Raw genomic sequence first — 25,184 nt, 5'->3', positions numbered from 1 at the left:
GAGGTACAGCTCCTGATGTAAATCAGACCCGCATCTGCACCTGCAACATCTGTTCACTTTGAAGCGTAATGAAGGAGGGGATTTCGTAGTCCATGCAACCTTCTTAAAACCTGCCAAGTTTGAACCCGGAGTTAGCTAAGGGCAGTGAGTAACCATACCACTTACCGGTAGCCCATAGTTCATCCAATAATTTTTTACGCACAAAGGATCCCTTGTGGTTCTTGTATTGACTTGGGTGGCTCTTGCTTCCTATAGTCATCTGAAAGTTGGGGACAACTTTGTTCTCCATAGCAGACCTGTCTCTGACTCTTGGAACTGAATTTCTCACGCTCCTGTGTCCTCTTCTAACTTTTCCTTCCCATTGAAGTTTGTCCCTTTTGAGCTTTATGCATTGGCGAGCGCCTTTACGCACAAACATAACATTGAGCACAAGGCTCCAATCTTCTTATGGCTGGACTTCTTAAGTTAGGGATACCCATTTCTGGAGTTGGCCATTGTGTTAAAGTTTGTGTGCTTTCCCTCCTTACAAGTTTTGGCGGGAATCCGCACTTTACTGCAATGACCGTAAAGTAATTGTACATATGTCTTATAGAGTGTGCGTTTAAGTAATAGTATTACTGTGTTCATCATTATTCACCTGTGTTTGTGTGGGGATGCGCCTCGGCACCCGCAGGGGGTGATGGGCGCACCTGGGATTGGGGGCACCAGGAGCCGAGGCAGCGGACCGGCCCCTCCTCTCGCGGCTGTCACCAACACCGGTAGTGGAGGAGTCTGAGCTGATGCTCGGGGACGTGGCGTGTCACCGCCGCACTCACCTGCCGGAAGGCGGCCCCTTGCTCAGGGACGCGGCGCGTCACTGCCGCACTCGCCGGATGGAAGACCCGGACCCAAGGACAGGAGGGGAGCGCAGACCCTCCATGACAAGGAGGGGGGGCGACCAGCCCTTCAGCGTGCCGCGGATCGCGGCTGGAAGACGGCCAGAGCCAGGGCCCGCCCATACCCGACGCGACCACGTTTTTGGTCACGTGATTGCCTCAGCAGTTCCCCGCAGCATGGATGGGATCACGCAGGCACGGCAGCCTTTATGGGAGGCAGGTCAACACGGCAGCAGCCAATAGGATGTCGGCTGGTCAGGGCTGATGGCGATTGGTGGGGGCTTGATTCTGAGGTAGTCCATAAAAGCCCGCCAAAAGAAACTGACAAGGCTCTCTCATTTTACAGGGAAGAGAAGAGGAGGAGGAACGAAGACCAGAGTGGTGGGCCTATCCAGACACCACGGTATAGAATAAGCTTGAGGACTGCCTCACCGTATTCTGAAGGGGTCAAACACTGGTGAAGTAAACCAGAGGACAATATACTTTGTTTTGTCAAGGACCCTTATCCATTTGGAATAAATATAATTTCAGCATCTGCCTGTCTCCTGAAGGTTATTTCCCACAGTTTGTTAAAGGCCTAATAAATTGTATATTTTTGATATCCTACTGTCAAAGAGTAATTATTGTGTCCTACTGTGTGTGCTCATCCAAGACCTCAGATCACCTCCACTACTCCGGAGACTTAGCCTTGACAGCTCACCAAGCTACCTTGAATTGCCCTGGCTAACTTCGAAGATGTTTTCCCTGTTTCACTAAACAAGGGTAGCCTCTTGAACATCTGTTCACCAGAGCAGAGTTCAGAAATCCATTCTAACAGGAGGTTAGGGCCCCACTCACTGCACTGCCCAAGGGGCCAACTTGATGTTTTTTCCACAGCTCTGCTGGTTCAGAGCCGCAAGGGGGAACATGTTCTTGTCTGATGTGAAACAAGATGTTAAACATTTTTTATGAAAGTGCAAATGTTATTCAAGTTGGGCAGATAAATGCATGTGTTATAAAATGACTACACACAAGGGACTTAATCACACAGGATCTGGGGAGGGTGAGTCTTAAGTAGTGGAACTCATTGGGCAGGATCCCAATTTTCCCAATACCAGATGAGAACTAAACAACCAATCTTGGATTTTAGGTTGTCATAACGCATTTTGGTACTTGCAGTCTGGTATTTATGAAATGCACCGGAATGCAAAAATATGTCTACTAAAAATACCTTGCTCTGATTCAGCATATTTTTACAAAACAAGAGCGTGAATGAAGTAGTTGGGAGAAAAAGGTGGGCAGTGGTATCTGCATTACTTGCTTTACAATTTTGAAACACGATTGTTAATATGCATGAACCTTGCTGTTGTGTTCAGAAGAAAAACACATTTAGCTTTCTCTATACGTATGCCAGTAGAACAGGTTACTTACCCGTGGTAGCGTTCTTTCAACTGGATGTTATTCCCACGTATTCCTCATCTTATGATATCTCCATATCCAGCTTTAGCTGCTTCGGAAAGGTTTTCCATCAGGGGGTGCTGCGTGCCGATGCCTGTCGGCTTGAAGTCCCTTGAGGGCCTCCGTCTCAATGTCGATGTCATCGATGGTATATAGCGCACGCAGCAACCGTTGGCTTTAGTTACGATTTTTAGGTGTATTGGTTTATCCTACGCCCGACAGCTGCTCACCCTAAAAGAGCGCAAACTATAATAACACAGAAATTCAACTGCAGGGTAAGGTGGGAGGGGCGATGAGGAATACGTGTGAGGAAGATCTGGTCGAAAGAACGTTATCACGGGTAAGTAACTTGTTCTTCAAATAGATTGTGTCCTCCCACGTATTCCTCATTTTATGATAGACTCCCAGAGCAGTGTTTGTATTTATGGAGGAGGGAGTAAGAATTTTCAGTTTGAAATGAAAATTTAGGAGTTCCTATTGGCCTGCGTGTACAGAATGTAACACTGCCTTCCCAAAAACACCTTCCCGGCCTGAGGAAGAGTCCAGATTATAGTGCTTGATGAATCTGTTGACTGTGGACCATGTGGCCGCCGCACAAATATCCTGAACTGAGACTACCCTCTGTAAGGCAGAGAAAGTAGTCATGCCCCTGGTCGAATGTGCTTTGAGACCCTCAGATGGATCTTTTCCAGCTAACCTGTAGCATTCAGAGAATGCAAGGATGATCCACCTAGATAAGGTTTGTTTTGAAAGTCAACAATCTTAAAGGACAGGAGTGGATAGGCTTGAATGGAGCACACATTAGGAATTTTAGAACTAGGTTGAGATCTCAAACTGGGACTTGAAAGGGGACCAGGGGAAAGACATTTGTCAATCCTTTCAAGAATTGTATAACCAGTGGAATCTTGAAGAAAGATACCTCTTCAGAGGAGCGCTTAAAAATAGATAGCGCTTCCAGAAACCCTTCAATTGTACCAACCTGGAGCCCCACATTAGCCACGTGTAACAAGAACAGTAACACCATAGTTGTACTGCATGTAAACTTGTCCACATTCTTACCCCTGCACCAGCTGCAGAACTTGTTCCAACGGCAGCAGTACAAGGACTTTGTTGCTGGCCTTCTGGCCAAAAGAAAAATCTCCGTTACGTCGTCCGGGAGGTCCCAATCCTTATATTTCAACCTCTCGGAAACCATGCGTGAAGGTTGAGTGTCTTGACCTCTGGATGGAGAACTCGACCCTCCTCTCTTTGTGGCAGATGTATTGGAGGGCAGATGGACATGTCCAGAAGGTCCGGTGACTACGTCCTCCTGGCCCAATCCGGAGCAATTAGGATGATGGGTTTCCCGAGCTTTCGCAACCTCCCGATTACATGAGGAATGACAGGTACTGGAGGAAACGCATACAGGAGTGGAAACTCCCAGTCCACTACAAACACCTCCCCTAGAGCGCAATTCCCAGGAGCAGTACAGTACACACATCCTGTTGGCACTGGTCGCAAACAGATCTACTTAAGGTGTTCCCCCAAAGGGCGAAGATCTCTTGAAGGACTTCCTGAGGTAGTTCCTACTCGTGGAAGACTGTGCTCTGCCTGCTCAGAGCGTCTGCTGCCGTGTTCAACTCTCCCGCTAGGTGAACTGCTGATAGAGAGTATCCTTCTTGATTTACCCAGTACCAGAGCTGCATTGCTTCTCTGCACAGTGGTAGTGACCCTACGCCTCCTCTCTTGTTGAGGTAGTACATGGCCACTGCGAGGTCTGTCATTATTAGGACATTCTTTCCCCATAGAGAGGGCAAAAAGGCTTTCAGCTAGTCTGATCGCCCTCAGCTCCAAAAGATTCATGTGTAGTTTGGACTCTGAAGGAGACCAACGACTGCTGATTATCAGATCATCTTTGGCGTGGGCTCCCCATCCCGTGAGTGAGGCGTCCCTCACTACAATTACCTCCGGCCATGGTTGCCAAAAAGGTTCTCCTTTCAGAATGTTTTCTTGGTAGGTCCACCACAGCAGATCTTGTGCTACTCTGCTTGGAACCTGAAGGAGGTCTGACATTTTGCCTGAGAATTATGACCATTGAGTCCTGAGAGCCCACTGGAGGGATCTCATTCTTAGTTGAGCCTCTGGCACCAGGAAAATACAGGATGCCATGAAGCCGGGCAGCCTCAGAAAATCGAAAGCCGGAAGACTCTTGGCATTTTGGAATTTGTTGACCATCTGCAGAATGTCTTGAGCCCTCACCTTGAGTGGCGAGGCTTTTCCCAAGGAAGCTTCTAGGATAGCCCCGATGAATTGGAGCCTTTGAGATGGTATCATGTGGGACTTTTTGAAGTTGAGTGAGAAGCCCAGTCTGTGTAGTGAGTGGCAGGTGGAGCTGAGATGTTCCAGGGCCTGTTCGGGGAATGTGCCCTGATCAGCCAATCATCCAGTTAGGGGAATCCCTCCTCTCCTGAGATTCGCTGCCACCACCGCCATTAACTTGATGAAAACCCTTGAAGCAGAGGTCAGCGCAAATGGCAGCACTCGAAACTGATGAGAATCGCCAACAGGTACTTTCTGTGCTTGTGATGGATTGGCACATGAAAGTAAGCATCCTGAAGTTCCAATGATACCATCAAGTCCTGAAGCAGGAGGGCATGAAGGATCTGAGAAAGGCTAACCATCTTTTAATGGTCTTTCCCGAGGAACTTGTTCAAGTCTCTAAGTCCAAGATGGGTCTCACTCCTCCGTCCTTCTTGGGTATTAGAAAGTAATACCTGTTCCTCTCTGCTACAGGTATCGGTTCTTTAGCACCTTTCTCTAGCAGGGTCAACATTTTCAGCATAAGGAGCAGATCTAAAACTTTGAAAGAGCTGTTCCCCGGTGGATGATCCGGAGGCCTTTTTAGAAAGGGAAGCCAGTAACCCTGGGCAACTGTTTCCAATGCACTTGCATCTGAAGTAATACCCTGCCATTCTGCCTCCCACCGGGGTCTTGTGGAGTAGGCCTCAGAGAGGTTTTGAGGTGGCTGATACAGCTGATGCAGCGGCTAAGGGTAAAGCATCCCCTGCCTGGGCGGTCTTAGCACCTCTTCCCCGTCCACCACAGGGGAATTTTTCTGACCTCTTTCATTCGACCGTCCTCTCCCACTTCCAACTGAGGGGTAATAGCAAAAGTAGCTGCCCCTCCACGCTGTACCAGTGGGGCAAGTAAGTGGCTGTCTGATTGCTGCGATAAGGGATTTGGCTGCAGCTTTGGAGGTCTGCAGCTTCTCCAGGCTCTCTTCAGTCTTGCTGTCAAATACATTTGTGCCGTCAAAGGGCATTTTAAGAAGTCCAGACTGCACATCTGGAGAAAAACCAGACTCTCTCAACCAGGCAATGCTGCACATTACAGTGCTAGCCGCCATTGCTCTGCTGATACTGTCCGCAGAGTCGAGACCAGTCTGCACATCGCATCTTTCCCATCATTGATAATGTCTAAAAATATGTCTTGTTCTTCCCCTTCAGGGACAAGTTTAGCCCCCATCGCTATACAATCCCATAATGTGAAAGTGAACTTGGCCAGTGCACACATGGCATTTGCTGATTGAAGGGCCATACCCCCTGCAGAGATAACATTTCTATACCAAGCGTCATAAAGCTTGTCATCTCTGTCCTGGGGGGTAGTTGGGTATGCCTGTTGTCTGGATGTAGAAGTGGCAACCTGAACTACAAAGCTTTCAGGAGTCTGATGTTTTGTTAGATACTATGGGTCACTACTTGACGCATGATACTTGCTGCTTAGTTTTTTGTTCACAGCTGGAAGTAACTCCAGCGTCGCCCAGTTGGCATTAACTCTCTTTTGCAGAGCTACATGGGATGATAGAATAGGATCCTCCTGGGGTTCCTTGTCTAAAATATCAGTCAGGTCATCCTGCTCAAAAAGTGGTGCAGGCCTACTCCATCCCAGATATTCTATCGCTCTAGGCATCAGATGCCTGTAACATCCATCAGCATGGTCTGAGGGATCTGGCCTGCCAAACTTTATTTCTGGGGAAGTGTCCAACCCACTTGCAGATTGTCATGTAGGTCTTTTATTCTTAAGCCCTCTGAAATTAAGGCCTCTGGAACACTGTATCCCATACTGCAATCCAAATGGACATGTTTCATCTGAAGATGGTTCATCGTGCTCATAAACTGAGGAAAGGGATTTGAAAAAATCCTTCTTTGGCAGTGAAGTGTATGTTTTCTAGACATCCTTCTGGGATTTTGGGACTTGTGTCGACAATGGCGTCAAAGTCTTTGACGCCATTGTCGACGTCAACGTAGAGGGCTTCGACGGCTGTGGCGTCGAAGGTTTTTTAGGGCTCGACGTGGAGTTTCTCAGAGCTGATGGTGTCTATGATTTTGGCTTCAAAGGAGCCTTTTCTTTATTCAAGTGAACCTCTGAGGGTTCTCAAGGTGTTTTCTCTTCGACACCCGGCCCGAGGGTGCACAGGTATTGTCCCTTGCCTTCTTTTTGTTGTGTTTGTCGACACTGCCATGGCTCTTACCTTCCTTCGAGGGGGTTGAGGCCGCTTACTCGAATACTATGAGCATCTTTAGTCTTAACTTCTCCCACTCGGCCGGTGAGGCGGATTTGTCAGGCACGAGACCTGTTTCGGGGGGAGGAACATCGACAATGAAGATGGCGACCTGTGCGGCCTTTTCTTCGACCGCCGTGAAGATGACTGGTGTGTGCCACTGCGTCATCGGGACATTTTAGCTTTCTTCCGACAAGGAGAGTCATCTCTTCACTTGTCGGAGAATTGCCTTTTTGACGGGGTTGTCGAAGGGGATTTATGGGACCTACCTGCAGATAGCTTCCCTTTATGCTCTTTCAGGGCCTTCGCTGTCATCGATAGGCAGGACAGACACTCCGAAGTTGAATGAGAGGATCCCAGGCACCACAGATACAACAGGTGGGGGTCAGTAAGAGACATTTTCGCCCCACAGTTGTGGCATTTTTTTAACCCCGATCTAAGAGTTGATGCCGATGACAATGCCATTTTCACTAAATGAAAAGGTTTCTTAGTCAAGGAAACAAAGTGCGCCGATAATCCGAAGTGTTAGCTCTCACAGAAAATTTGAACTGAAGCCAGCGGTCGATGCGCGCGCTATATACCATCGATTACGTTGACACCGAGACAGAGGCCCTCGAGGGACATTGAGTCGAAAGGCATCGACGCGCAGCGTCCCCTGCCTATATTATTTGCAAAAACAACTAAAGCTGGATATGGAGATATCATAAGATGAGGAATACGAGGAAGGGACACAATCCATTTGAATAGGATGTATATAGCACAAACCTAGAAACCAAGCCCTGTAGAAAAAAGGTTAGACTATGCCGATGGAAAGCAGAGGGAAAAGAAGTCAGCTAAGAGAATTTATCCCGAGGGATCAGGTTCGTATGTAGATCTAGAGTTTGTTTTTTGGAACCTACTAGCATATTTTCGAATGCTAGTTTTGTCCCTTCTGCTTTTCTTTCTTATACAGTCGATAAATTGGGTACCATTTTGTTGGATAACAGTAACGTCTGTTTACAATGCAATGGACATTTAAAACTTCCCTTTGATCACAGGAGTGGGCAAAAAAAACCTCCAAGTAAACAGATTATAGTATTCAATAGGGACCCCTGTGTCCCAGACTCGTGAGCATACAGTGCAAGCCCACATTGTGGTGAAAACCTGGCCACGCCACTGCTTACAACTTTATGGATAAAGATGAAGGCTGTAATTGACAGGCTAGGATCGTATTGCAGGTTTGGTTGGTTACATATATCACACACTGTAGCTGTTTGCACCGAAGCTGCATTTCAATTGTATCTACAAACTCATTCTTACCTCAGATGCCTATTTAATTCTTCCACATAATGCTTTTGATCAAGGATGGCAGTCATTTCTTCATCTCTATTTTTAACAGGAAAAAAAGAATGCATTATAGGTTACATAGGACCTTACAGAATTTACATTCATTACTATATCATACACATCTAATTTAAATAAATAATTGACACATGTTCAAATAAACAGTAAAAACATACAAAATAATCAGGTGTTCGTAAAATAATTCTGGTACTTCAATTTAGGAAAGGTGAGGGGGGGGCTTATAGGAAGGGTGAAACATGCCCCCAAAAAAGAAGCAAAATAAACTCAGCTGCATTGGTGGTGAAGCCCTCACCATTGCCCGTAGGACACTAGTAGCACTGCTGATCAGATCCATGAACAAATGGTGGCCTGTGGGCCACCAGCTGGGTCCACAAGCCTGGTCCGGATCCCAAAGCTGGCTGGAGGCCTGCACACCCAGCACTTGACCCTCAGGCCACCACTCGTCCACAGTGTGATTAATGGCTGCAAATATGCAATGGGGAATGTGGTCACTGGGTGTGACCATAAGCATGGTCCAGTCACCATTCCTAGAGGACTGCTGGGGTATAGGACAGGGTCAAAGGCCATGCCCCAGGCACAGTTCCATTGGCCATGGACAGTTGGCAATTTGGTTGGTGGAGGCCCTGGAATGTCTCTGGACATGGTCAATGGTCATTTTGGGTGGCTTGGGGGCCCTCGCTCAGGCTCAAAAGCCTTGTCTCTTGAAGTGTGCACTGGTCACCGCGAATGCCTTTGGGGGGGCTGTGGAAACTGTACACTGGCCAAGGCCAGTGGCCACTAAAGGTTGCTTGGAGACCACGGCACATGGCCAGTATCCACCACGGTTTGCTCGTGGGTGCCAGAGAGAGGTCACTGACCATGTCTGCAGTGCAGGTCACGTTGACGATTTAGAATTAAGATTCAGTACTCGTAGTAAAAATAACATTGAGGACCAAGATTTAAAATGTAAAATAATTGATAATTAGCAACATGCGTGTTCCAAAATTCTACTGCTAGAGATTCCATTTTCAGAGTATACAGCCAACATCTCCTCAAAGAATATTAAAAAATACTCTAGCTGGAAATTTCATCTGAGCTTGGAGGAATAGCTTCCTGAATAAAGGTTATAGAAGAGGAAGTGGTGTCAAAAATATTCAGACAATAAGGTTACACCAAGAGTACCATCAAGAAATCAAACTAGAAAATATAGATAGTTATCCTTGTTACTACAGAGAAAAAAGGGACGGAACTAGTGCTATTCATTACAATATTGTATGCCCAAAGATTAAATGTATTCAGGATTCTGTTCAAGCATTGGAATATTCTTTTGGGAGATTAAAATTGTAACTCATGCAGAGAAGCACGACCTAGTATCTGCTATGCTCGATTTCTCTACATGGGATATTCATGAACAAGATGAGACTTTCAGAGAGGCAAGGACAAACAAAAGAGATTAAATAAACCTGGTGTGCTTTTAACCTGTGGAAACTGCAATAGATATACATGTGGAATTAAAAATATTAACATTTTCTCTAAGGAGAACAAAATGAAACATTATTTCTTAGATTTTATGAACCGTAATATGTGGACCATGCCTTGATCTGCCTGTGTACATTAATTTTAGAGAGTACAATTTGAACGTTTAAGATTAGAATCTTGGAGCATGGGGCATGGCCTGGCGAGCCTAGTGACAACATGACCTCTTAAGTGCCTCCAGAGATCCTGGGGATGAAAGGCCTATTGAAGCCCTGAATTTGGTCCTTGTCGATGCCCTGTCTCGGGTTTCACCTTGCTGGAGCCGCGGAGCGAGTCATGGTCCAACCGCGCAGACTGATCGCCGATCCAAGCTAGACATTCGTGGGGGTGGCCACCGAGCAGTGAACAGAGGTGGTCATTCCAGGCAGGCAGCTTCACCTGCCGACAGCAGCGTCCCCATGTACTGGCTCTGGAGATCTAGGCACCCTAACTGACGGGCAAACGTGTCCTTAATGAAGCCGGTGAGTGGCACTGGAGGAGCCAACAGCGCACAACATAGGATCGGCTCACCAGTGATCCTCGGAGTGAGACCGGGCATGTCGGCTGGGGGTCCCCGGAGCGAGGTCCTGTGTCATAACTGCGCTCAACGGTCGTGGCAGGGGCATAGTGGGTTGCTGATCTGCAATCCGACTTGTGATCCCTGTCGGTTGTGGAGCAGATCAGCGTCCAGGGGGGGTCCTTGCTCCAGCCCCCTCATCTATGATTCCCTCAGTTTTCTAGCTGGTGGAGGACGCAGCTCCTCGATAGTTGCTACCGGTTAGCAGATCAGGAGTGGGGTCCTACTCTTGCCCCTGCAACGCTGCTGACTGACCTTGGGTGGTGTGTGAGCACACACAGGAGCGAGGTGACAAGACTGCGGCCTGCACAGTAGTCGGAGTGCCATTGTGCAGGGGGTGACTGGATTCCCCTGTGGCCAGACGAAGATTCAGGCGAGGTCCCAGAGCTGTAGGACTATTCCTCTGCTCTCCTACACAGGTGGTGGAAGTCCCAAACACTGAGTGAGGCTAAATCCTGAAGATGGGGTTCTACAAAGGGGCTCTCTGCCATTGGGCTGCTCCACTGCACGCAGTATGGCTAAACCTAGCAAAGGACAGACATCAACTGAAATTGTCACAGTGGCTCAAACCCATGAGGGGAAAAATGCAATGGAATCACCTAACTGGGCTCGACCTAAAAAAACTGGCTCTCTGCAATCAAGATGGGAATTCTGGGCAGTATCGCAGAAACATCTTGCAAAATATCCTCTCTGGATAAACAAAACCAGGAATCTGAGAAGCGCCTTGTAGGGGACGAGATGATGCTCTGCGAACAATTGTATGAAACCAGCGAATCGGCCCAATAAAACAAAGCCTTGAAGTCTCAGGCGGATATAATGGAGTTTAAATAGGAAGACGCACAAAACCACTCTTGCCGTAATAACGCGAGGGTGGGGGCCCGACCCACGTAGCAGAATGCTGATGTGGGGGGGGACTATGTGAATGGCCTATTTCGCTTCATACTTAAATACCTGGATAATGTAGTGGTGGAGTTGTTCCGGACCCATTGGATTCATCCGGTTGGTCCAGCACAACAATGCCTTCTCCCACTGTCCGCACGAGGATCCATTTCTACATACGCAAGGAACGAATTATGGAAATAGAGACAACTCACTGAGATTAACTTTTACTTTCTTACCTGGTAACGTTCTTTCGATGGGATGTTCCTCCGACGTATTCCACATCTATGACAGTAACCACCACAGCTGTGCTGCCTCGGAATTCTTTTTTCGGCGTAGGCGTCCTGCATCGATGACATCGATACACTGTCCTCGAGGGCCTCCATCGAGGGTCGACGTCACCGGATGTTATATCTAGGACGCACGTCACCCATAGCCTCAGTTGCAATATGACTGCAGAAAGCCTTGCGGAAACGTAAGCTGCAATCGCATAAGAAATTCTGTAGAGGGGCAGGCTTGGAGGGTGCAATGTGGAATACGTCGGAGGAACATCCCATCGAAAGAATGTTACCAGGTAAGAAAGTAACTTGTTCTTTGAGGGGATTGTGTCCTCTGACGTATCCCACATCTATGACAGACTCCCAAAGCAGTACCAACTTCTGGAGGTGGGAAAAAGAATTAAGAATTTTAGAATGCCCAATCAAATTGCATAATAGAGGACCGGCTTACCAAAGGCCAAATATTGCCCATGGATAGAGTCCAGGGAATAGTGTTTTACAAAAGTATGGACAGAGGCCCATGTGGCTGCTTCACAAATGTTACGAATGGGAACATCCCTCTGCAGAGCAGTAGAGGCAGCCACACCCCTAGTAGAATGAGCCCGTAAGCCCACTGGAGGGTCCTTACCCACCAAACGGTAGCATTCAGAGATCGTCAGAATGATCCATCTGGACAAGGTCTGCTAGGACACAGCTTGACCTAAACGCCTTCCAGTGTATCCTACATAAAGCTGATCGTCCACTCTGACCTGGGACATCCGTGAAAGATAGAAGCTCAAAGTTCTCCTAGGGTCTAACCTATGGTGCCTCTCCTCTACCTTACCAGGATGCAGAGGAGGATAGAACGCTGGAAGAATTCCCTTCTGGCTCGAATGAAATTCCGACACAACCTTTGGAAGAAAAGAAGGACGAACCCTAAGGACAACCATGTCCTTATGGAACACCGTGAAAGGTGGCTTGGCGGAAAGTGCCTGCAACTCACTCACTCTGCGAGCGAAAGTAACTGCAACTAAAAATACAGTTTTAAAGGTCAACAATCTCACTGTACAAGAATGTAAGGGCTCAAATGGAGCTCCCATTAGGAACTTTAGAACTAAGTTCAAATCCCATCCCGGCACCTGGAAAGGTGACGGTGGAAACACATTAGGTAGCCCTTTTAGAAACTGAGAAATCAAAGAAATCTTAAAATAAGAACACTCCTCAGGCGAGCACTTAAATATTGACAGCGCCGCCAGGTAACCCTTAATGGTACCCACTTGCAGGCCCTTGTGGGCTAATGAAAACAAAAAAGACAGAACCACAGGAATCGAACATTGAAAAGGATCCACATTCTGTACCCTGCACCAGTCGCAGAGCTTTCTTCAACGGCAACGGTACAGGGATTTTGTTGCTGGCCTTCTGGCCGAAAGCAACACCTCCATCACGTCTTCAGGGAGGTCCCAATCCTTATACCTCAACCTTTCAGATACCGAGCATGAAGGCTGAGAGAGTTGACCTCTGGATGGAGAACCCGACACCCCTCCCGTGAGAGCAGATCATCTCGATAGGGAAGATGGCATGGAGGGCAGATGGACATGTCAAGAAGGTCTGGGTACCACGCTCTCCTGGCTCATGGCGGAGCAATGTGGATCATTCGGGAATCGAACCTCTGTAACTTCCGCAACACTTGTGGAATGACGGGGACTGGAGGAAACGCGTACAGCAGTGGGAAGGACCACTCCACTACGAACGCGTCCCCTAAGGCTCCTCTTAGGGGAAATTCCCACGAGCAGAAGCTTTCGCACTTCCGGTTGACACTGGTGGCAAAGAGATCCACTTGTGGGGTCCCCCAAAGAGCGAAGATCTCCAAAAGATCTACCTGAACCAGCTCCCACTCGTGAGAGACCGTGCTCTGCCGCTCAGAGCGTCCGCTGCCGCGGTTTCGCCGGCGGCCAGATGAACTGCCGCGATCGAAATTTCCTGCTGGATGGCCCAGAACCAGAGCTGCATCGCCTCTCTGCACAGTGGGAGTGACCCTGCCCCCCCTGTTTGGTAGTGCATGGCCCCTGTATTGCCTGTCATAATCAGGACATTCTTCTCCCGCACAGATGGCAGAAAAGCCTTCAGGGCTAGCCTGACGGCCCTCAGCTCTAACAGATTGATGTGGAATCCCATTCTGCCGGCGATGAATGCTTGGTGGGACAAGCTACCCGCCGTCTGGCGGAGTCCTCCGACGAGGACGGGGAAGGCAACCGGTGGGAAGCAGAACCACTCCGAGACCGGGACCCCCTGGGCGGAGAGTCGCCCCTCGTGTCGTCGGTCGAAAGCCCAGTGGATTTCGACTTACGGGGCTTAGAAACCCTACCGACAATTTCATCTTCCGCTCCCGCAAGGCTTTAGAATTCAGGGACTGGCAGTCATCACAGTCGTCGGTGGCGTGGTTCTCGCCCAGGCACCAGAGGCAGACGTCGTGTGGGTTCGTAATGGACATTTTAGCACCACAGTCCCGAAACTTTTTGAAGCCCGACTTCGGGGTAGAAGAAGACGAAGACATATTCTCAAGCTTTCACAAACGAAGTAGAAGCATCAAGCGTGCCAAGATTCCGAGGTGAACACGTTCGCGGAAAAAATAGAACTGAGGCTACGTGACCCGTGTGTCCTAGATATAACATCCAGTGACGTCGACCCTCGACAGAGGCCCTCGAGGACAGAGTATCGACGTCATTGACGCAGGACGCCTATGCCGGCAAAATAAATTCTGAGGCAGCACAGCTGTGGTGATTACTGTCATAGATGTGGAATACGTCGGAGGACACAATCCCCTCTAACAACCTCTCAGGAACTACAGTCATGCTATATCAAGATCTCGCACCAGTGACATTGGCCAAGCGTAAAGTGCTGAAACCCATGACGGAATGGCTTCAGGAAAGAAAGATATGTTACAGATGAGGCTTCCCAACAGCATTACTGGTCACGTTCTCAGACCAGAATTGGATGAACAAATCGGCGGAGGCTGAACAGCTGTCACCACTTGGGGACTTCGAGCCATCCAACCTTGCTGAACCATCACACTCCACTCCAATGCGGAGCGCCTCCAGTGTTGTTCTGTGGACTAAAGTTGGAAGAGGTTGCAAATCTAGTAATCTCTGACAAAATCAGAAGGACCCAACCTGAATTAGTGTGATGACTTTGGCAATAACACTACAGTTGATCTGAAGATTCTCGGGGTTGGGGGATCAACGCCTGGAGGGCATTTGTGCATGTTAGATAAGGGTCCAGATGAAGGTCTATGGGAGTAATACGATAGGGTTTCTCTCCTCAATCTCTGGTATCGCTTCAAGAGTGCTCCAAGTTTGGCTTTAAAGTATGACTAAAATTATAGTTGGTTTTGGGGTACTTGAGAGTTTTAGGGGTGGGGGAAATGTTATGGGGGAAAACATATTTGAGATGGACGAAAAACAGACAGTGGAAACAGTCGGAGTTGCTACGATTTGGGGCAATTTGAAATATGTAAAGCTGAGGGGAAAACACATGACAAACCTCCATGAATGTGAGCTGGAAGGCACCCTCTTTATGCTAACCTGGAATGTCCAGAGTTTAAACTCCTCGGTTAAGAGGAAATCAGCCTTAGCTAAATTATGCAGCATGTTACTGTCAGTAGTTTTCCTTCAGAAGACTCATTTTCCTATTAATTTATTTTTGCATTTTCAACACAAAAAATAAATGCACTCCCAACATTGCTACCATTGCCCCACACAGTGATAAGCATGATACAGACCTCATAGGAGATAACATTAGCTCCCCCCGCCACACCCACACAACTTTATCCCACCCCCATAATGTCTAAAGGATACAGAACGGAAGAGAGTAACCCCACGATACACCATACCTTAACGACAATGCTTTTGTTACCTGCCCTACACCGTCCTACAAATCATATTGCCTGTGCTCAAGCCATACTAGCTAACTGATCTATTCAGAGGTGTCGCCTAAGCTATGCAAGCTCCACATTCACCAACCAAACACAAATCCACTCCTCACCACAATGTCTCACCCAAGGAGACTCACATTTTAAGAGCAGACGAATGTAGGTTAGCCCATAGACACTACACAGGGTTTTTTGCATTAGGAGGATGGGGGAAGGAAAAAAGAGGTGTAGCTATACTGATTGCACGGCATAAGCCTCCTGCGTGACCCAAAGAGGAGTTTCATAGTCTTCAAGGGTAGTAACATGGGACAGACATTCACATTTCTCTCTATACATGCGCCCAGCGATGAGCAAGAACTCTTCTTGGTGGACCTACTGCCCAGAGCACAGGCCTTTCTTACGGCACAATAGTGGTAGGTGGGGGTTTCAATAGTGCCCCTGACCCCGACATGGACAAAACACTACCATCTGCACAGGTAGGCTTCAGGAATGTGTTAGCATTTACCAAGTTCCTTAGATAATTGGGTCTCATGGCTACCTGGCGATTTAAGAATGGCTCCGATAGAGACTACATTCACTTCTCCCATGTCCATAGAGGATTATCGTTACTTGACACACTACTAGAATTGGCTTGCTTGGTCCTCAGTATACTAGATGCTCACATTGAAACAAGGGTCCTCCCCCATTATGCTCCTATCTCACAACGGCTCCTGGTATAGGGCTTCAATACCCAAACAGGAAACATTGGAGACTATACGATCCAATACTGAAAGATAGGGCGATATACCAGGAACTAAGGCAAGCTATTATAAGATACTTTGAAAGGGGTCATCCAGGGGATACTGACAAAACACATGTCCAATTACACTAAAACGAGGGAAAGATTTCAAGCAGGCCTGGAGGAGGAGGTTTGCAGGAGGGAGAAGGCTCACAAGGCATCAGGCTCAGTTAAAGCCATGCGTCAACGAAAGATCGCTACGGCCCAACTAGAGGCTCACCTGGGTGAAAGAACCTCCAGGCAATCTTTAAACTAAACAATATTACTAGACCAGGGGGAACAGGGCAAGCAGAAATCTAGCACATAAAATAGCTAAACCTAAGACCCACAATAATATTTTCGCTTTGCTAGATGGATTTGGCAAGCTCGACATGGTCCACTATTAGTATTCCACGGCCATGTCAGCACGTGATGCCAAAACCCAACAAGATTGTCTTTGTTCTGCAGCCCTTCCTGGCCTCCCTCAGCAAATTAGGCAACAATGTGAATAGCTAATGCAGGAGGAGGAGGGGGAGGTTAAGATACCAATGAAAGCGCTTAAAGATACAACCCAGTGTCTGGACGGCTTCACCTTGCAGTTATATAAGACATTCCGATCCCTACTGAACCCCCAGCTGACAAAATTGTTCAATTATTCCCAACCACAGGGAACATCACCCCGTCTAGGCAAAAAACGTCAACTAATCAAATTCTAAAACCCAGTAAGGATCCCACTTTGTTGGATTCCTACCGACCCATAACGATTATGATACTAAGATCTATTCAAGAATCCTACACCACCATCTCATGGTCGCACTTCCTTGCTTGATTCACCTCGATTAGACAGGCTTGATCGTCCAGAGGACCACGCATGACAACATAAGGAGGATTCTTAATACGGTTGAGCAAGCCTCAACTATGGAGTGGGAAATGGGTGTTATCTCGTTGGATGTCCAGCTGGACTGGAATTATCTTAAGGTCCTCTTACGGTAGGTGGCATCAGCCCGACCTTTCAGCAATGTCTCCTAGCCAACTATTTAGCTCCTACGACCAAAATCTGGGTCACCAGGAAGTCCATGCCCTGAATTCCAATAGCAAGAGAAACGAGGCAGGCTTGCCCTCTTATTCCCTTGTTTGCTCTTTCTATGGAGCGATTTGCCATTCAGGGTCGAGACAACGTGGGAATTAGGGGGTGTGATACTTTTGACACAATCAGCACAGACCAGATTGATTATGCTGAACACTTTTTATTATAGAGTCTTGTCTCCTACCACAATTACATCATTGAAGGGTTCTTCCCAGGACCGTTCTACGTCTCTTCTGTCCTTTCTCTTCCCTTGGACCTCCCTGGTCCTTTGCTTCTCTTTTGAACCTTCTCTTTGTTCCTCTCTGTATTTTCCTTCTTCTAATATGCCCAGATGTACTCCTGCTCTTCCACCACGTTCTCTTCAAAGGATTGCTGCAATGAGAATGAACACACACCATGAACATCCATGTGCTGCCCCTTTTAAATCCTCCTCTGTCACCATAATGGATGTTGGCTAATACAGCCCCACCGCCTCTGAAGGCTGAAAAGGGGCATGTCAGTCTGTATCCTCCCTTTCCCCACACTCGCTGGCTGTCTTGAAGGACTGTTCTTCCAACCCAGCAGAAAGCCAGGCTGTTCCTGAGGATCGTCGCCATCTGTAATGCCAGCCTGAAAAGGAAACAGAGCGCTCCCTATGGCTATGGGTACCCCTGTCAGCTGTTGTCCAGTAATGTATGGTCGTGGCTCCACTCTACATTTTTTCTGTGGGTGCTGGAGGGGCTATGTTGTCTCCCTGCTCCTGGGTTTGTGCTGGGGCAGCTCCCGTTGCAGGGCGGCTCAGGCCACATCCTGCTGCGGGTCAGCGTCCTGTTGCAGGGTGGCACTGGCCCCCTCCTGCTCTGGGGCAGATCTGTTGGCACTTTTGCCTTCCCGCTGCTGCTGAGGTTTGCGAGGACGCTACATTTCCAATAACATGGAAATTAGATGCGATATGCTATTTGGGTAGCAAGATTCCATCAGATATTAAGACACTCTTGAGATCAGCATTCCTCCCCTGTTGGCAGAACTGAGAGACTCACAGTATTGGTGGAAGACCCAAGAGATCTGTTGGTTAGGCCGTATCACAGCCATAAAAATCAGCCTGGAGCCGAAACGGCTATATCACTTTCTAGCCTTCCCTGGCTAGCAGGTTGCATAGGCCTCAGAGCAAAATATCCTCATTTATTTGGAAAGATAGGAGGCCTCGAATCTCAAAGAGGGTCTGGCTGAGGAACTCTGGGTTGGGTGGTATGGATGCCCCAGACATATACTGCTACTACCTGGTAGCGCAGCTGTCATCTGTCTTTTCATGGGCTCAGTCATCGCCTGGCCCCAGATGGAGCAAGACTTGTCTAAGATCTCGCTTGCACTGCTCCCCTTTATGAATGTCAAACAACACCCAATGATCTATCCCCTCCAGGCATCAACTCGACACTCATCAGCATAATGGAAAAAAGCAATTGCGAGATGGGGCATTCCTCACCTAGGGCCATTATTTCCCATTTTCGACAACCCAGACTTCTCGCCAGGGGTTCGAAATCCAGGTTTTAGCCAATGAACTCGGGGCATGAGTGCGGGTGGGGGGGTTGAAAGAATTAAGACAATTATATGTAGGCGAGGTCCCTTGATCCTTTCGGTTAAAGTGAGAGGTTTAGATATGCGCAGCTATGCCATTGGGCCTCCAATTCTGAGATCAAACGAAGGGTGACGAGAGCGATATGTCTTACTGGGTTGGCCAGAGCAAAAGTATCAACTCTTTACAAACTCCTAGATCGTTTTGACAACTAAGAACGGTCGCTCTACGTGTTAAAATGGGAAGATTTGGGGTAGCACCTTTACGATAAATCTTGGAGACATATTTGGGAGAGATCTCACAGAGCATCTCGCTGTGCGACTGATGAGGAATGTCAACTAAAACTGTGTTATAGATGGGATCTGTCGCCGGATAGGCTCAATAAAATGAATTAGGCATACCCAGCTACATGCCGGAGGGGTTGAAAAGACATTGGAACCTATTTCCAAACGTGGTGGTCATGTGTCAAGGCTCAGTTTTATTTGAAAGAGGTTCTCTTCCACATTAAATCTATCACAGTTGTTATCTTGCAATGGACCCAGCAATGGTCCTTCTGGGAGATAAGGGGTATACTATAACGCTTACCTGGTTCCCACGGAGGCGCGGCGTCGAAGGCGCAGAACTCTGAAGATGGACAGGAAGGGCCCCTCTATTCTGGCTTCCCTGGCTCGTTGGATACCCTCCTGTGCATGAAAAGGGAGTATTACCAACTGTGGAACAATGCTCAAGCCTCCCACTCCCTTCCAATCCTCCACGATACCTCCTCCACGATTCCCCGTGAAGCCTCACCTTAGGGTTTGGAAGGATAAGCTCTCCATCCTGCTTCTGATGCAGGGGCGCGTTGAAACCCAGTTACTTCACTGGATTGAGGATTGATGGGAGTTCAGGTAAGCTTGACTGTTCAGGTAAGGCGCTGTAAAAGTTCTGTTCAAAAGTTCAAGCTTAATAATAATGTTCGTTGTCTAATTGCAGCAAGCGCTAATGCTTATGACTTTTTCCCCTTAGGGGCCGGGGTTCGGAGTGCCGGAGATATGGCGCCGACCCGAAGTGAAACAGTTCTGGATGAGCGCTCAGGTAATCCGGGGGTCCGGAGATGCCAGGAAGCGGCAGGACCCGAAATGCAGTGGGAATAATCCAACAGGTAAGACTTAAAAGGAAACTGAGCTTTCCTTATTCCTTTTCTCCCTCTCACCTTTGTTCTTGTCTTTTTTCCTCTAGGCGCCGGGGCGTAGCTGAATCCGGAAGATCGCTGCTGAAGATGGAAGCGCCTTGCAAAGGTGAGTAAAATGCAGCGCTGCAGCGATCGAAACGAAATGCTTTTAAAATGATGTCTTCCTTTTCAGGGCCGTTGGAGAAATGACTCTGGGATGCAGATTTAGCAGCTAAGGGCTTTTCTTCTCCTATTCTCTTCCTTTCTCCCCTTGCAGGTGTTCCAGGGTGCTGGCAGGCGCGGCCGAAGCCAGGATGCAGGAGCTGACACGGTGAGCGTCCAGCTGCTAGGTGCAGAACAACGCGAAGCATGTGTGGCTGTTCGGGTGGGGTTTAAATAACCTTGGAAGAAGTTCCTGGTATGTATCCTTCCACCAATCAGGTATGTATCCTTCCCCGACCACACCCGGGTGGTGAAGTAGTCCTACAGGTTAAGTAGTTCCATTCAGGCCTCAAGAGGGCCTGGATGAAGCAGCAAGGTCTGCATCAGGTAAGTGTGCACCCAAGCACTTAAACACATATCCTCTTCTATGAGCCTGGCGCCTAAGGCGCCAGGACTGGGGTCCGCTATGAGCCTGGCACCTAAGGCGCCAGGGCTGAGTCCAAAGGGCCCCGACTTGGGCCCGCTGAGACTTCCCTGGGGAAAATGATGTCTGCCTCTGGGGTTGCTGGGCCCGGCCTGGCTCCTTAGAGGTAGGCATCATGACAGTACCCCCCCTCAAGGCCCCTCCCAAGGTCTTTTCCTCCGGGGGTTTTGGTTTGTGCGGGAATCTTCGATGGAATCTTTGAATTAATCGTGGTGCGTGAACATAGTTACTGGGTTCCCAAGATCTTTCCTGAGGTCCATATCCTTTCCAATCAACAAGATAGAAGAGTTTCGACTTAACTATCTTGGAATCTAAAATGTCTTTCACTTCGAATTCTAATTCTCCATCAATTTGGACAGGGCCTGGGGGCTCAGACAGTCTGGTTCCAGGTTGTACTGGTTTTAGAAGAGATGCGTGAAAAACGGGATGAATCCGCATGTTGGATGCTAAATCGAGTTTAAAGGCCACTGGGTTGATAATAGCTTTGATGGGGTAAGGCCCAATGAATCTGGGATTAAAAGTTCGCTGACCCTTGAGGGGTAGATGTTTAGTTGCTAGCCATACCTGATCTCCTACTTGGTAAGGAGGAGTTTTACTTCGGTGCAAATCAGCGTTTTCTTTATACTTTTTCTTGGCTTGCTGTAAGTGGGTTGTAGCTTCTTTGAAGGCTTGGGTTATTGTGGAATGTAGGTGATTTACTGCAGGCATTTCCAGGGTCAGAGGTGGATCTAGGTCAGAGGTCCGAGGATGGTGACCATACAGGGTATAAAAAGGAGTCTGTCCGGTTCCAGAATGCACTGAATTGTTGTATGCATATTCTGCAATCCAAAGGATGTCCTTCCAATTCAACTCGGATTGGTGTAACATGCACCGCAGATATTGCTCGAGAGTCTGATTGGTTCTCTCGGTTTGTCCGTCGGTCTGGGGGTGGTGGCTGGTGGATAACCGCACGTCTATTTGTGCTAGTTGGCAACATTTCTTCCAAAAGTGGGAGATAAATTGACTTCCACGGTCTGAGACTAATATGGAAGGGAAACCATGTAACCGCACTATATTTTCCATAAATTCCTTGGCCAAGGTGGAAGCTGACGGCAATCCTTTTAAATGGATAAAATGGGCCATTTTGGAGAATAGATCCACTATTACGAGAATCGTGTTGTAACCACCACAAGGAGGCAGGTCAGTTATAAAGTCCATTGACATGGTGTGCCAAGGTGCTGGTGGAATGTCCAAAGGTTGAAGTAGGCCGGCTGGCCTTTTCTTTTGACTCTTATTTTGGGCACAGATTCCGCAAGACAACACAAATGACTTTATGTCTTTTCTCCAAGAAGGCCACCAGAAGTGGCGTTTGATCTTTTCTTCTGTTTTCGCGATACCGGGGTGTCCTTCCATTAATGATTCATGATGACGGGTAATGACAAGTTCCTGCAATTCTTTACTTGGCAGAAATAACCGCTCTTGGAAGTAGGGTAAATCATCCTTAACGGTGTAGTGAGGACCCTTTTGACTCCATTCCAGTAAGGCAGAAGAGTCAAAAAGCTGTTTTACTTGAGCTTGGATGTCCTCAATGGTTTGCAATGAAGTCAAGCCCAGAATTCTTTGTTCCGGTATGATTGGCACAGGTTCTAAACTCGAATTGGGTTCTTCCATGCCTATCCGGGATAAGGCATCTGCCTTACCATTTTTGCAGCCAGGGCGATAGGTAATTACAAAATCAAATTCCGCAAAGAATAAAGCCCATCGGAGTTGTCGCGAAGATTGAGCTTTGGCCGTCTTTAAATACTGCAAATTTCTGTGGTCCGTAATTACGGTGATGGTGTGTCTTGCACCGAGAAGATAGTGACGCCAAGCCTTGAAAGCTGATTTAATAGCCAGTAGTTCTTTGTCGGTAATTGCGTAATTGAGTTCAGGTGGAGAGAATTTTCTGGACCAAAAGGCTACAGGGTGTAGTTGGTTAGTTTCTGGGTCTCTTTGCGACAGGACAGCTCCCATGGCCGAACTGGATGCATCGGTTTCCACGATGTAAGGGAGATCTGGGCGCGGGTGCTTCAATACAGGTGCAGAGGTGAATTTGGTTTTCAGGTCCTGAAAGGCTTGTTCAGCCTCAAGAGTCCATTCAAAGCGTTTATTTTTCTTTAGGAGAGCTGTGATGGGTTGAACAGTTTGAGAAAATTCCGGGATGAACCTTCGATAGAAATTGGCAAAGCCAAGCATGCTTTGCACTCCCTTCACAGAGCTAGGAGATGGCCATTTGAGAATGGCGTCCACTTTCCGCGAGTCCATTCGGATTCCTTGAGGTGTCAGGATGAATCCGAGAAACTCCACTTCTGTGGTATGAAAAACGCATTTTTCGAGCTTGGCAAATACTCCTTAAGAATAATTTCATTACAATGCCACAAATGTCATTTTATACTAAAAGAGTGTTAATCGATTCTATTTCATAAATATTTAAACATAAAGATTAATCAGCCTACTTTCTGATAAAATTATGGTTTACTGATAATTTGAGGTAACTTTGAACTACTGATGTTCTTGCCCTTTCATAAACACAAATCTCAGACTCTATCTTCTTATTACCATTACACTGCAGCTACAACAGGCTAATTCTCTGTGTTAAAAGGTGGATGAAGGTGAAGGTCAGATGCTATTACAGAAGCTATACACCACACCTAGGACAATAGCAAATACATTATGCCACTGTGCTGTATGTAGGCCTGTGGTGTTTTGGTCTTAAATCAAGTTGCCAAATTAGACTCCAGTTGTCTAACAAGCAATACCCTATTGACCCCCATCTTTTTAGCTTTTATTTGTGCCAATCACACATATTTAAGACCAACCACTGGCATAACTGCTATGACAAGACTCAAAATGTACTTCCTCAGGGTATCTATTGTCTGATATTGCCTCCATATGGTCCCTCATATGCTCCAAGATTCTTTTTTTAAAAACTGTTTTATTTTTTGGAAAATGAGACACAGTTTAACAGGGATTCATGAAGTCCTTTCTTACCATAATGATTCACATCATGTCTAACCCCCGAGCAAGCACCCATCACCAGTCCAAGTGATACGAATCCCCTTCCTGCAGACTATTGGGAAACCCCCAATCCTAGTGTTAGATTTCCATTCACTCTGATCCCCTCATGACAAAGCTATGTACTTGTACAAATTCGACCCCTATACTGAAGGGAATATTTTGTTAACTTGATTGATAGCCTCTGTAACTTCCACCCCTGTACAGCTACCATCTGAATACCAAGAATTCCAAGACGTTTTTCAGAAAGAGCAGGCTAACACCTTACCTCCCCATCGATCTTAAGATTGCCAAATCGACTTGGTACCCAATGCACAACTACCTTGTAGTAGGATTTATGCTCTTACGGAACCTGAGAACCTGCATTTGCGTCAGTATTTAGATCAGTACCTAGCCAATGGTTTTATTTGCCCGTCCAAGTCTCCTGTCTCTTCAGCTCTGTTCTTCGTGCCAAAAAAAGAAGGCGACCTTAGAACGTGTATAGACTATCGTGCCCTAAATCAAATAACGATTAAGAATCGTTATCCTCTACCCTTGATCCCTGAGCTTATCGACCAGGTGAAAGACGCTTGTGTGTACACCAAGTTAGATCTCCAAGGAGCTTATCACCTGGTGCGCATAAAAGAAGGCGACAAATGGAAGACTGCATTCCGCACCAAATTTGGGCTCTTCGAATATCAGGTGATGCCCTTCGGTTTGTGCAATGCACCTGCCGCCTTTCAGTACTTTATGAATGATGTTCTTCGGGAACTTATCGATGTCTGTGTCATTGTTTACATTGACGACATCCTGGTGTACTCTTCTTCAGAATCTGATCACAGAAAACATGTTAGGGCAGTTCTTGAGAAACTGCGCCAGCACAGACTATTTGCAAAACTCGAAAAATGCGTTTTTCATACCACAGAAGTTGAGTTTCTCGGATTCATCCTGACACCTCAAAGAGTCCGAATGGACTCGCGAAAGGTGGACGCCATCCTCAAATGGCCATCTCCAACCTCGGTGAAGGGAGTTCAGAGCATGCTCGGCTTTGCCAATTTCTATCGAAGATTCATCCCGGAATTTTCCCGAACAGTCCAACCCATCACCGCTCTCCTAAAGAAAAACAAATGCTTCGAATGGACTCTTGAGGCCGAACAAGCCTTCCAGGACCTGAAAACCAAATTCACCTCTGCACCTGTATTGAAGCACCCGCACCCAGATCTCCCGTACATAGTGGAAACCGATGCTTCCAGTTCGGCCATGGGAGCTGTCCTGTCGCAAAGAGACCCAAAAACTAACCAACTACACCCAGTGGCCTTTTGGTCCAGAAAATTTTCTCCTCCTGAAATCAACTACGCAATTACCGATAAAGAGTTACTGGCCATCAAATCTGCTTTCAAGGCTTGGCGTCACTACCTTCTCGGGGCAAGACACACCATCACCGTAATTACGGACCACAGAAACTTACAGTATTTAAAGACGGCCAAAGCTCAATCTTCACGACAACTCCGATGGGCTCTATTCTTTGCGGAATTTAATTTTGTAATTACCTATCGCCCTGGCTGCAAGAATGGAAAAGCAGACGCCTTATCCCGGATTGGCATGGAAGAACCTAATTCGAGCTTAGAACCTGTGCCCATCATACCTGA

At 47.4% G+C, this 25,184-nt stretch overlaps 1 protein-coding gene across 1 annotated transcript in view; it reads right to left on the bottom strand.

Annotated features, from left to right (window-relative positions):
- The window catches only part of RUFY1 (RUN and FYVE domain containing 1), a 1,926,102-nt gene that overhangs the window by 1,268,022 nt on the left and 632,896 nt on the right, over nucleotides 1–25,184 (bottom strand). The window contains exon 7 of the mRNA XM_069652681.1: nucleotides 8,152–8,217. Within this exon, the coding sequence (XP_069508782.1) occupies nucleotides 8,152–8,217 (66 nt within the window). The remainder of the gene's footprint in view (nucleotides 1–8,151; nucleotides 8,218–25,184) is intronic.

This window comes from Ambystoma mexicanum, chromosome 3p, assembly GCF_040938575.1.
Source record: "Ambystoma mexicanum isolate Mex_15411 chromosome 3p, UKY_AmexF1_1, whole genome shotgun sequence".
Taxonomy (NCBI): Eukaryota; Metazoa; Chordata; class Amphibia; order Caudata; family Ambystomatidae; genus Ambystoma; species Ambystoma mexicanum.
The sequence above is the reverse complement of the archived record's forward strand: the minus strand, read 5'-3'. Positions and strand labels throughout refer to the sequence as shown.